Below are 13411 nucleotides of genomic sequence, written 5' to 3'. Positions count from 1 at the left end.
GAAGCATCAGAACATTTGCATTTGAGGCCATTCACAAAACTTGGTCTGCAGAATCACGCAGTGGAAGAGGTCACCTAGTCATTTTTTTCCCCACAGAGAGGTAGGATCTGATACATTCATCCAAACACTTTTGCCATGAAACCAGCCTACCTTAAGTAGGTTCTTCCTTCACAAGAGTCAGAGTGACAGCAGATGGCTTGCCTTGGCAACTGCTCTGATGTGCACGAAGAAACAGCCTGACGCCACCCAACTGTTGCATGCAGCTGACAGCTCACATCAGGTAGGGCTCATAACAGTAACAGAAGTCCAGAAATTCTGAATCTTTGTGTACCAAACTATTTGGAAAATGCTACAGCAGTCTCCACAGCAAATGAGTTTGTTTTTATCTCGTTTTTCCTCTCAGATATTTTCTAGATATAGTGAAGTCAGTTTGAGATCAACGTATGATTGTTCAAATGAGAAAACAGAAAATAAGCTGATTTTTTTTGTTATGTAGAAACAACAACAGAAATCCAAAGCACAATCTCCCTTTCAAAACACCTTTCACATAACGCTAAAGCACAGGTTTTTTTCAGCACATGCTAACTTTCAGCACAGATGACACCTCTGGAGAACGACTCTACATCCAACTGTGAAAAGTCAGACTGTAGTGCCTTACCCCAAAGAAGTTTTGCCGTAGATGTATGGCAGCCAGCCCACTAAACAGCCAGGCATACAAGACTTACTTCCCTGGCTGCTCAGACAGACAGCATAGTGCTACCAGCAAGACTCACCTCTGCCCCCTCCCAGTGTGGGCTCTGAAAAGTGCTGGGAAGATCCAGCACCCAGGTTGCCTGGGCACAGCCCCCAGTGCGCCAAGGGGCAGCCAGCTGTACACTGAGAGAGCTAGCTCACCTGTGGAGAACCATTTGTTGAAGTGGAGGAAGAGAGCCAGGTCAGCTTAATACAATTCATTGACTGCGTCTGACACGAAAGAGGGTGGAGGCTGCTCTTTAGTTGGTAATGCTCTGTATTCAGCACACCGCTGCCAACAGATATGCTTTCCTAGCATAAAAAGCAGATTTGGGGTGCTTCCTTTTGACAAACACAGCTTCTCTCTATAGAGAGAAGCAGTTGATCCAGAGTGGTTTCTAGCTGATCCATTCCCACTCCCAACCCCCTCCCTTCACCTGAAATTCTCTTTGATTTTTAATGCGCCTAAAACAAGCAAGATGGGTGAAAGCCTCTCACTAGTACAGATCCACTTGGCTACATGAAACCTCCCACTACAGCTGGTCCATCTAATGAAGGACAGAGACACTCGCGCTGCCCACTCCACCTGCAGCCCAGGCAGCAGGAATCTTTCTTCCGCCCCGTGTTGTGCTTTGTGCACTCAGAATGCAGCAGGCCAGAAGAGACTGGCAAGAGCTGGCTCTGGGAAGAGATTTCAGGATCAACATCCCTTTGACCTCTCACACACTCTTCAGCTACATTAGAACTTACTCCTACTCTGGTGTAAAATAACTCCAACAGTCCTTGGACATGTTAAGTAAAACCATTAACACTAGTAATCCGGGGAGATGTTGTTTAAACCTCCCTAACTTTGAATAGCATATTTAAAAATCAGTAAAATACTGGTGCCGTGCTCTAGACCCAAGTTTGGAGGAAACAGTAACTAAACTTTTACTTTTGCCAGAAAGTGTCAGAAAAGCTAATTTAACCTCTGGTCAGTTTTATTTTTCAGAATACAAAAGCTCAGCCACTGTTTTCTGCCTTCTTCCAGGCTGAAAGCAAAGGAGCCAGACCACTTTATTAACCAGCCCTAGGTTATCCACTGGGAAACCAAAACATTTTAGGTGTGTTTGAAAGTGTCCTGGTTTCAGCTGGGATAGAGTTAATTTTCTTCCTAGTAGCTGGCATAGTGCTGTGTTTTGGATTTAGTAGGAGAAGAATGCTGATAACACACTGATGTTTGCACTGTTGCTAGGTAGTGCTTACACTAGTCAAGGACTTTTCAGCTTCCCATGCTCTGCTGGGTCCACAAGAAACCGGGAGGGGGCACAGCCAAGATAGTTGATCCAAACTGACGAAAGGGCTATTCCATACCATATGGCATCATGCTCAGCATATAAACTGGGGGCAGTTGGCCGGGGGGCAGCGATCGCTGCTCAGGGATGGGATGGGTGTCGGTCGGTGGGTGGTGAGCGGTTGCATCACTTTTTTTTTTCCTGGGTTTTGTTTCTCTCTCGTTCTCCTTTTCATTACAATTTTTTAATTATTATTATTATTTAAATTATTAAACTGTTCTTATCTCAACCCATGAGTTTTCTTACTTCTGCCCTTCCGATTCTCTCCCCCATCCCACTGGTGGGGGGGACGGAGCAGACGGACGGGGGACACGGGCGGGGGGGGAGGGTGAGCGAGCAGCTGTGTGGTGCTTGGTTGCCAATAGGGGCTAAACCATGACAGTCCTTTTTTGGCGCCCAATGTGGGGCTACAAAGGGTTTGAGATAATAACAGATTAACCAGAGCTTATTAAGGAATTTATATCTGTTAATAGTTGCGGGTCACAATATTGACTCATCTGTTCTCGATCTTAGTTTATCTGATCTGCACCATGCTCCGTTTTTTGCTGTACATGTTAAAGATTGGTGTTGGTTTTTGCAGTTTGCTGTGCTCTGCAGTGATTAGTGATGTTTTCCTGGGAGATTTGTTATTAAAACACTGACCTGAGTTTTATCTGGTATTTGGAGATGCAAACTTTAGCTTATGCAGGTTTTTAAAAGGTACTAGGAAACATCTGTTGTGACCTGGTTACCCGAGAATGCCATCTTCAGCACAATCCCTAGGTCATCTTTTTTCAGAGGGACTGTTTTGGCCAAGATCATGACTTTCAAAATTTGGTTTTACTGTGATTAAACTTGTCATCATGATTATTACCATTGTTATCCTGGCATAAAGCACCTTTATGCACACAACACCAGACACACTAGAAGACTGCACTGCCTCATTTGTGCCACTAAATACAGATATATCTTAATCCAAGACGCAACCACAGGACTCCAATCCTGCTAAGGCTGACGAAGAACACTATAACCCTATGTATGGCAGTGTCATAAAAACATCCTGACCAGCATGACTCCCCAGAGCTCTCCACCTTCATTTCAACAGAAACTATGAGAAAAGAGTACCACACACTCCTCTGGAGTTTAGAAAAGTTCAGACCCAATTAAAACTTAGTACATTGGGCTTCTGTAGTCTCCAGCTGTTAACACTTCTGCACTATTAAGTCCTCTGTGCTTGTTATGAGGTGATCACTTTCAGACTGGTTGGGTTATTTTTAAGGCCATCAGTGCAATTCTCCAGTTAATCTCTGCCATTGCATCACAGGTAACAAGCTGATCTGTTGCCAGTATGGTTATCTCTCTGACTTTAGGCCCAGTGCTAGCGAATACACATCAGACAACCTTATTTTGGTCCTGGTACAACAGAAATGTAAGTCTGAAGGAAAAGATAATTTTCCATCAGCTGGGGTCAATAAACTGCAGGGCACAATATTTACAGGCAGAACTTTAAAGATACTCAGTTTTTATTTTCGATTTGCTTTCAAAACCAGGCACCTAAGATAACCTCCAAATTCAGAAGTCCTCTGTGAGTCCCTGCTAATCTCTCCTGAGTTAGGGACCAACTGACCAGGCATAGAAAAACTGGCTTGCAAAACTTCCTAGTTTCCAAAGGTTGTGCAATTTGCTTTAGTTTTCTATCTCAGTAAAACATGTTACCAGTTTTAAAATAAGGATAAACAGTATCGCGTCTCTCCCTCCTCCAACCCCTGACCAGTAAGCGCAACTCCACGGCTGCTACCTTACCTTCTGAAATAGCCTTCTTGACAGCTGCAAGGTAAGCATCAGGCTCATCATCATTTGTGAGTTCTTGCCACTGAGACCAGTCCTTGAAAAAGGTCAAATAGTCATCACAGTCCGTAACACCGCAGAACAGCTTGACTACTTTGTACGGGGGCCATAAAGCTTCCTGAAGGCTCTGCAGGACGGGAGGGAGATAAAAACTCTGCACCAGCTCAGCAGACAGCAGAAGGATGATGCTCCGACTTCTGTTGAACAGGTCCAGCTCCTGGTGGGAGATGGCAGACTCGCCTTCCAGCTGGTAGCTCAGAATCCGATGCTTTCGAACATGCCGAGTAAAGAGGAAGAGGTTCTGGAGGTACTGACACCATTCAGTGGCGTCACTCGCATACACAATCAGCACATCATATCCCCCAGGGGTTCCTGTGCAGGTGCAAGACGACCACAGGGAGGAGGATTAAATTAAATTCAAAGCAAGAACCGACCCACAGCTTTGCAGCAAAAAATCCACAGGGTTGTCCCTATAATTCATGTCAGGAGCTCCAAAGCACTTCAAAAGAACAGTAGATATATCCAAGGTGAGGTGTTCACAGCCACAGAGCAATTCTAACTGTGGTTGAACTCCTACTTGCATTTACCCCACTAAAACTTCAGTAGGTTTTCCATTCTCAAAAACCTCCCTATGAAAAAGGGGATTTCCCATGTAGTTTCAAGTGAAACAAACCACATGTGGAGATTTACAGATTTAGGGCATATTGACAGGAAAAAACCCTCACAAAAACCCGACCTCCAAAACAAACTACCTTGAAAAGGAGAGTTCACCTTTGTGTGCGAAGTGAAAGCATTTTAGGCAACTATAGAGTCTCTGCAACACAACTGCAGACCATTACATGCTCAAGCAAGAGTATACACTAAACATAGCACACCTAAAATAAAAAGGCCTTTATTTAAATGAGGTCCCACAACGCTTACAGGAAGTCACTATGGCTTCCATGGTGTTAGACATTTACTCTCACTGCAGCAGAAAGCAAACTGCCTGCAAAGTATGCGTGCAACTGGAGGGTACACCAGCCCCAGTCCTTGCAGCACAGCAATGCTATCATTCAGGCTTCAGACACTTTGCAAACCTGTGTTAGAGTCCCTCCCGCAGAACTGTCCTACAAAGGCTTCCCAACCATTTTGGCAGGACAAACCCTCTCTTCAGAGGGAAAGAACTAATACAACAGTGGTGGCCATAACACAGCCCAAAATAACGCTCACCAAAGTTGACTTATTCCGTAATTCTCTAGAGACAGCTCCTACTGACACACTCCTGCATTTCTGTGCTCTGAAACGAAAGCACTTTTAAAACTGTTTCCAGCTTGCTAAGAAGATCACATGCAGATTGAACAAATATGACATGATGCAGTGTTCTCCCACCAATGTCAAGAAAACTTTTAAGTCTAAATTTAATTTTCCCATTCACCTGTGAAGAAGTTTACCCAAATTTGAGGATTATGGCTCTGGTCCCATGGTAAATTTCAGTGCTAAGCATTTCAAATCTTATTAGCAAATTGTTGTCTTCTAATTCCAGTTTGAGTCTTTAAAAGTGTCAACATTTCCAACCCATCTCCATCCAGAAGCAAGCAAACAAAGGCAGATTTTTCTAATTAAAGTAGAAGGCAATGCCTGAAATTTGGCATGCCAAAAAGAGCATCTGCAGAGAGTGAATTTATCAGAATTGAAGACGAAAGTTTTGCAGTCACCTTATTAAAATTCAACCAAAATTGAACAGCCTCCAAAGACTCCATTCTCCCACCTTCCCCAGAACCTCCATTAAGAAATGAAGGCTGAAATGATGTCTAGGCTATGCTACCCCAGCTCTAAACCATACAATTACCAACTTTAAACTGTAGTTGAGTAGAAGTGGTACAGTTGAGAAGTAAAGCGTGGAGATGTGCTCTGTGCTCAACCAATAACGTTATGGTTGCCTGCATAAATGGAAAGTCTCTAGCAGTGAAAGCGTGATGTCCTAGCTATGGATGAACTGCAGACACTGCAATTCAGCAGTATTCACGAGGATGGCTGCACGTTTCTGTGTGAATACAGCCCCCAAACCCCAGATGAAGGCTTGTAGGAGACAGCGTTCTCAGTGGAGGGGATCCAGCAACTCAAAGCAGACAAACAGACCTAAAGCCTTGGGTCCCTTAAGCTAACAGTGCAGAACTGCTGTGAAAAAAGATGGCTTTCACACCAGTGAACACCACTGTCGCCCAAATAGCCCTTCTGGCTGAACACCACCTGACAAAGATGATAGAATCACATGAGCAGAAACAGGAAAACCAAGCAGAAATCAGGAGGTCAGTTGTTTTATTCTAGAAAGGGAAGAGTACCAAAGACTTCTGCCTCCAGTGCCACGTGTTGATTTACATGCAGTACAGTGGGAAAGGGCAGCACAACTGTGTGCCAAGAACAGAGCCCATGCACGGCAGCATAGCCAGCTGAGTCTGACCTCGTCAGATGGGGAGACAACGCAGCGACTCTCTGAGGTGTGGCCAGCACTCTCTGGGAGAAGTCCCACCTCCGGACTCTGGGGAAACCAGCAGTGGTCTCCAGGGCATGTTAACGTTCTGTAAAATGGAATACCGAATCCTACCATGCGTTTTTGAAAAGAGCACAGCTTCCACAACTAAACCTGTTCGCAAAGAGGCCCTTCTCCAGTCTCTCCATGAACGGAAGCAGCTGTGCTTGGAGAGGACACAGGGTGGGAGAGTCATTGATTTTAAACATGCGTTGCGCTGTGGGGCACTAAGTATCCAAGAAGCCTCCCTTCTCCGATATGTAGGCAAAAGATGCAAACTTGACACTCTCTGCAAGCTCCCTGCCAGCATTTATATCCCCAGAGACAACATCACCCAGAGCAGTGCAGCCTCTGCACCCAGTAGGAAGGAACTTCACCTAGTGTTTAGGAAAGGTATTGATTCCCTAGATAGCACTGCTTTATGGGCACACCATTCCCCATAACAGAGCTGTGCCAACTCTCCTCAGGCCCTCTTACCTCAACTCCTATAGCCTTTTACACTTCTAGGATAAACTGAGGAACAATGCTTTTAAAAGGAGAACTGAAAAATAAAATAACTGACTCCACTTTTAGAGCCAAGGAAACTCTCTGTGTTCATAAGCAAAAATACTGGAAGTGGCTAAATACTGGAAGAGCTAAATAAGCTTAAGTCAGCAACAAGACTGCTCCAAAGAAAACAAAAATCTAGAAACAGTTTCAATTGCAACATCCTCTTTTAAAAGAAGGATGACATAGGACTTGCTTTCCTGGATCATGCTATTATTTGTCTAACCAAATACCTCCCCCTTTGCAGCACCAACTACTGTCCAGTCCTCAGGGAAAACTCTAATAAATGGAAAATACAGAATGTTTGGGGGAGTTTTTCCCACAACTCTTCACACAGCAGTTACAGAAAAACTCACACAGCACACTTCAAAGTACAATGTATACTATGCCTGTGGTACATAGATAAGTAAATCCCTAGGTGAACACCAGGAATTTTATTTCTTTAAACCCTGACCTTAGATGGATGCTTTGACAATGCATTCAACAGGCTCGTTTTGGAAAAACAAACACAAGGAAGCCTTCAGTTCAAGTAAGAAAGATATGAACAGTATATGCAATAGCAAGACAAAGAAAGATTTGTGTCAGCCAACCATTTCAAAATATCTTTCACACTCTGAAGTGTCATCTAGTTTAAATTTTAACAATACCTGGTTTCTGCATTCCTAAACTTAGGGTATAAAAGTGACTTCTGCTTCTGTTTACAAAATGCCGGCACTATTAATAATATTGCAGGGCATGTTTAACTAGTTATTTCATAGAAAAACATCCAGGTGTGGTTCTGTTCCACTTTGCAATGATAAAACATAACCCTCCGTCTCCTTTTCAGCTGTAACTGCCCCTTCAGTGCTTAGCTGCACACTCCATCATACAGCAATGATAAAGGACCGATGAGATTACAAACCAGTACTGTAGAAATGCCCAAGACCTCTAATTGAGGTAGAAGGCCCGCAGACTAGATAGCACAGAGACAGAACATGATACAAAGCTTTCCCTAGCTTATGAACTGCATGCAGAATGGAAGGGGATGAAGCAATTCAGTCAAAATCACAGAAGGCCCATGGCAAGAGAATAAAAGTATCCTATAGTGATAGACTATATCATGCCTTCATAATCCCTCTCTGAGAAGCAAACAAATCAGGCGCATCTTCAGACCGTGTTTGGGAGTAGTGAGGTGACAATCTTTGAGTTCAGAGCAAACATGGAAGACTGGTTTATGGCCATATCGTAAGGTTCGGATTACCGCTGAAATAGCTAAAGAATACTGTGGGAAGCGGGCATATCAGGTCTGGGTAAGACTACATCTTGCCCACTTAACACTCCCCAAACTTGAATCGGATGTCATCAACTGGTATTACCTACTACTTCATTCTACAAGCCAAAAGGTTTGACCTTTTTCAATTTACAGATCATAAATAGCTTTCCATTGTACTTGCGGGTCCCCATAAAGCAAATGCAGGGCCTCTCACAATACACAGCTTTTCTGTGCCACCTTTCACATCCTTCTCATAAGTAGACCATGACTTCTCATTGTCCACAGACCAGGTAAAAAACTGACAGACAAATCCTTTACTCCAACTCAGATGATTATATCAAACCCAAAGCATTCTATGATTCTATGATATGCAGTGGCAAGCAAATCTATTTTCTACCTCAAATTCTGACTAAATGAAAAAGCGCTAAGTAGCCTGTTAGCAGTTTGCTTTGGGATTCATGTGCATAGAGGATACACGAATATGGCAGTCCAAAATATCAGTCCTTGACAGAGGGGGATCCATCTTCCTATGAAAGATGAAAGTTCCTATGATACAAATGAAACCCAACCCAAGCCACCTTAATCATCAAATTCTTAAAAGAGAGAGCACTTCCAAGAGGTGTTAGAAGTTGCTGGTGAGCCATTAACAAAAGTCCTCAGCACCTTTCATATTTCAGTGTCTGAAGTGTGTGTATTTAAGTGATGTATGAGGAAATGAATGCATTCTTTGCCTAGCTGGAATGCCTAACAAAGTCTTAGTGATCACATACAATAATTATTAACATCTTAGCGAGACCTCTCACTTTGACTGGAACAGAAAACCTTCGCTTTGAAAAAAGTGCTGCAAACAAGCAAGAGGAAATAGCAGAATCAAAGTAGATAAAAGTTTTGCGAACCAAACTTCAGTGATAGGAACATGAGATTTGCATTACGATATGCGAACCTAAAGTTGTTCTACTTTTAAGAGTCTCTGTGAAATCACCTTCTGTTTATAAGGAGAAAAGTAGTTTTGCCCACAAGTCTCCTGAGGCCCCCGTTTAGCTTATTTTTACATCACAAGGAGATACGCGTCAGTGAAACAGTAACGTTACTTCACACCCTGAGAATGGCACGTTTTTCCTTTTTTAGATAAAACACGTACACTTCCCCACAGGGAGGGGAACTTGCAAATTGGGCACTAGCAAGACTTACACAACATAGGCTAAACCCCTCGCCCCCTGGAGTTCGCAGCTCCATTCTAACCAGTTTTACGTTTTACGTGCACGTATGTTAGCTAAAACATTTTCATTGATGGCAGCCTAGCTCAGTTTGTTTGGATCCTGTGCCACTGTGGCAAGGGGCATCAAGTCATACCCCAAAAAGGAAGTATGCAAATATAGGGGGATAAAGCAGTATTTAGGAAGAACTGACTTCTCTACAAAACATCACAGAAAACCATCTAGGTGGTAAAGGCTGAGCAGGGACAGACTCCTCGTCGAATACCCTCCCCTCAGGGCTAGCTGAGCTGCCAACCCGACGTGCACTCAAGACAGAGGAGAGCTCTGCCAGCACCTGCCCCGAGCACAAGCCAAGTGAAGCGAGAGAAGGTAGAAAGCGCAGCAACCCGGCTGCGAACAGAGGAGCCACCGCCGCCCTGAGGAGCCCCGGGGCTCCCCTGACCTCGGGGAGGGGACCCTCCTCCCCCTTCCCCCAGCAGCGGAGGAGCGCCAGGGGCGAGCAGAGCCGCGCTCCCCGGCACCGAGGCGCGGGGCGGCTGGCGCCCGGGGCTGAGCTGCCGCGGAGGGCCTCGGCTCGCCGGGGCAGAGCCCGCCCGGCGCCGCGCCCCCAGCCTGCCCCGCCGCGCAGCGACAAACCTCGCCGCTCCCCCCCGGCTCCCGGGGCGAGCGGCCGCGGCACCTACCGGGGCTCGCCATGGTCCGGGTCTGGCGGGGAAGGGGCCGCTCCCCGCCCCTCACATCGCCGGCGGAGCGGAGCGGCGCGGCGCGTCCCTCCCGCGGCCACTTCCTCGCCCCCGGCCGGGCGCTCCGTCCCGCCGCCCGGCCCCGCCTCCCGCCCCGCTGCCCGGCCGCGGCGGGAGGGCGCTCGGCAGCGCGGGGCGGGCCGCCACGGCCGCTGCAGCGCCGGGCACACGGCGGCTCCTGCCCGGCCCGGCCCGGCCGGCCGCTGCTTCGGGCCGCCTTCGGGCCGGCGGCGCATCGCCCTCCGGGGGCAGGGCGCGATCTTCCTGCCACAGGAAGGAAAAGCCCCTTTCCAGCTGGCTCCAGGCATATACCCCATAGGCGGGCAAGGAAACGGCGCTACAACGAGGAAAGGTTGTGCGTTACGCTGAGAGCGAAACGCCCTGTCCTGAGAAACTTGGAGCAATGGTTGTGGAAGAGAACAAGCGAGACCTGCTTTATGCGCACCCTTGTCTCAGGCTTTGACTTCTTCTTCCCTAGGAAAAAATAAAACTGCTTGCTCATAGGAGCCAGAAGTTGTTCATGTAAAGAATGAAGCAACTTGATATTCTGTATTTTCCTCTAGAAGCCGCAGCCCTTTAACTTAGATTCACCAGATTCCATATGCCTATGCTCTCATTTGAGTAAAATAAGCAGCAGGACACTGCTGGAGTTCAGAGAGGACTCAATTTTGTTGCTGAAGACAAAGCAAGAGATTCTGCCTAAATAATCATTTCAGACTATTTCCTTGCAAACTCAGAAAACTCACTCGCACTGATTTGCACTCAAACATTTCTTTGCTGAGAACCAGTGAAGTCTTTCATTGCTGCACTTTAGTTAAGCAAAAGCAGATTCCTTGCAGTCTGGTTTCCCGGTCAAGACAGCCACTCCCAAGCAGTCAGCAGACATTCTGTGTGCAGCTTGCTTAATGTCACGAACACTAATGTTAGAACAGAGGTGGCTACAAACAGTAAGGAACTGACTGTTTCCTACTAATCAACCCTACCTTAGAAGTTGGTCAAACTCTCTGATACCTCCAAGTCCTTCTTTACCCAAAACCTGCTTTAAGTATACAAACCATGTGCCACAGCCCATCTTCCAAAAACAGAGTGTTTGCTTCCACAATAAGAAAGTACTAGGATAAAAAACACTTCCTGATGATACAGCCTTATGAGAATCTGCAGGTATACAGGGAAGAAACCAGCACTTTCCCATCTGAATCCTCCTGAAAATGTACAATAGAATACAGAACATCTGGGCACTGCAGAAGTGTGGAAATACAGAACCTACTTGGGATTTAGGTGAGGGACAAAAATTTATTAGTTGGAAACTAGAGTCTCTGGCCAAATTCTTTTACTATTATGGAATAATACGCATATATTAAAAACTAGTAAAACAGATGGATAACCATGTATATGACTTTATAATGATTGTTCCACATTATTTACCTTGTAAAACTGTTTATCTTCTAACTTCCAGACTAAAAAGTTAAAACCAAAACCGTATCTCTGATGTTAGACGAGGATTTCAACATGCTCCTTGGAACAAGCTTTTAAATTCTTTTTCTCTTTAAAGCCTTGCAGTATAATACAAAGGACTAGCAGTCAGCTTCCTGCTTAGTGAGAACCCATGCTTCTCCATATGTATCAGTGTCACATAGGATGCTACGTATTTTATTTAATCAACGCAAAGCCCAGGGGGAACCTCTTTAGGGTTTAAACTTCCTAAGCCTCTGAAGTGAAATTAATATGCCTCCCCAAAGGACCTTAAGTAAAATAACTGCTAGCATGTTGTTTCATAAGCCTTTACAGCAACCTCCACCTGAAAACTCAGATCACAAATTGAGGTGAAAGCCCCTTCAAACCCTAGAACATTAGGCTGGCCTAAGGGAAACAGTTACACAGCTTGTAATGAATTAAGAACAAAATGAGGAAACAGAGGGAGCTTTTCATCCTCCCTTGCCCAAAATTGACTGTACAAGTCTTAACCTTCCTCCCTTCAATTCACTGCAGCATGTGAACACAATTGCATTTGCAGCATTATTTTCAGGGGTCTGTCCTATCCCTGTCCAAAGCAAAGGATTGCTCTTTCCGGAGACATTGCTTTTTTTGCTAGCTACTTTTGAAGGGTCAACAAGAAAAGGATTCCACAAGTGTCTGAATACCCATGCCATCTCTCTTCACTTTTTCTTGGCCACAAAAAGAGTGGGAAGAGCAGAGACCTGTCACGGGAATGCTTTCTTCTGAGGTAAATAGCTCTCCCTGCAGCATTAACGAAAGAGCCCAGCCAAGGGGAAAGACTGGAAAGACCTATGAGGGGAGCAAAGGAATTCACAAGCACTAGCAAAAATCAGTTGAATTTGCTTGCTTTTTAGATCCCAGGATCTCCCACTACTGCCTGGGGGAATACAAGAACAAAATAGCTTTCCTTGCATGGTTACTGCCCTGCCAGGTCATCTGGAGAGTTCCAGGCACAACACAGGGGAACACCCCTAGACAGCCACACACAGCTCTGAAGAGAGGCAGTCACACAGCATCCGGGAACAGACCGAACTGGCAAAGGCCTGGCAAGAGAGGAAGACGCTTGCTAACCAGGCAAGAAGCAAAATGACCCAGTGAAGCAATCACGGCCAGTAATTTCCCTGGTTCCTCACAGCAGTTACTTCAGACACTAGTACTTAAAATAAGGACAGTTTACCAGCAATGGCTGCATCTCTTCCTTTCTAATGCAGACAAAAGCACAGAATTTGTGCTGAGCTTTGCAGATGAAACTTGCAGCTGTAGTTTACTGTGGATGGAAGCTAAAAGAAATGAGAGAAATACTGGTTCCTGGCAATGGTTTCCTTTCTGCAACACAGACCTGAGTTATTCCATAAGTAACAAGGGCAGGCCAGATCAGGGGCATCTGAAAACAAAGTACACATATTTAACAAGCCCTCAGCTGAATGTCCCTTTTCAGTACTACAGGCAACAGCACCTGTACCAAATGACAGAATCCTACAGTACAATCTACCACTACATGACTACTTTTATTTCCCCAGCACTGCAAACATGGCACCTTCCAGAGACACCAACACCATGTGTGCTCTAATGGGCACAGAGCCTGCCCAAGTGTGCATTCAACTGGTGCTACCTAATTGCACACGAGAGGGACAGAACCCATGCACAGCAGCATTTGGAGATAGTTAAGAGCAGAGGACTAGGCAGAGGAAATGTAAAGAGCATAACACTACCTACCTACTACTGCTTATTTGACCCTGGCAGCCCTAACTCAG

General features: G+C 45.5%; 1 protein-coding gene across 1 annotated transcript in view; it reads right to left on the bottom strand.

Moving 5' to 3' along the window:
* Window positions 1-10113, bottom strand: part of PIK3AP1 (phosphoinositide-3-kinase adaptor protein 1) — a 45057-nt gene extending 34944 nt beyond the window's left edge. Inside the window, exons 1-2 of the mRNA XM_075717606.1 lie at window positions 10101-10113; window positions 3849-4265 (exon numbers count right to left, since the gene is read on the bottom strand). Of these exons, the coding sequence (XP_075573721.1) occupies window positions 3849-4265; window positions 10101-10113 (430 nt within the window). The remainder of the gene's footprint in view (window positions 1-3848; window positions 4266-10100) is intronic.
* Between the last annotated feature and the right edge of the window lie 3298 nt (window positions 10114-13411).

Source organism: Pelecanus crispus, chromosome 10 (assembly GCF_030463565.1).
Source record: "Pelecanus crispus isolate bPelCri1 chromosome 10, bPelCri1.pri, whole genome shotgun sequence".
Classification (NCBI taxonomy): Eukaryota; Metazoa; Chordata; class Aves; order Pelecaniformes; family Pelecanidae; genus Pelecanus; species Pelecanus crispus.
This window is presented reverse-complemented; position numbering and strand designations above follow the sequence as displayed.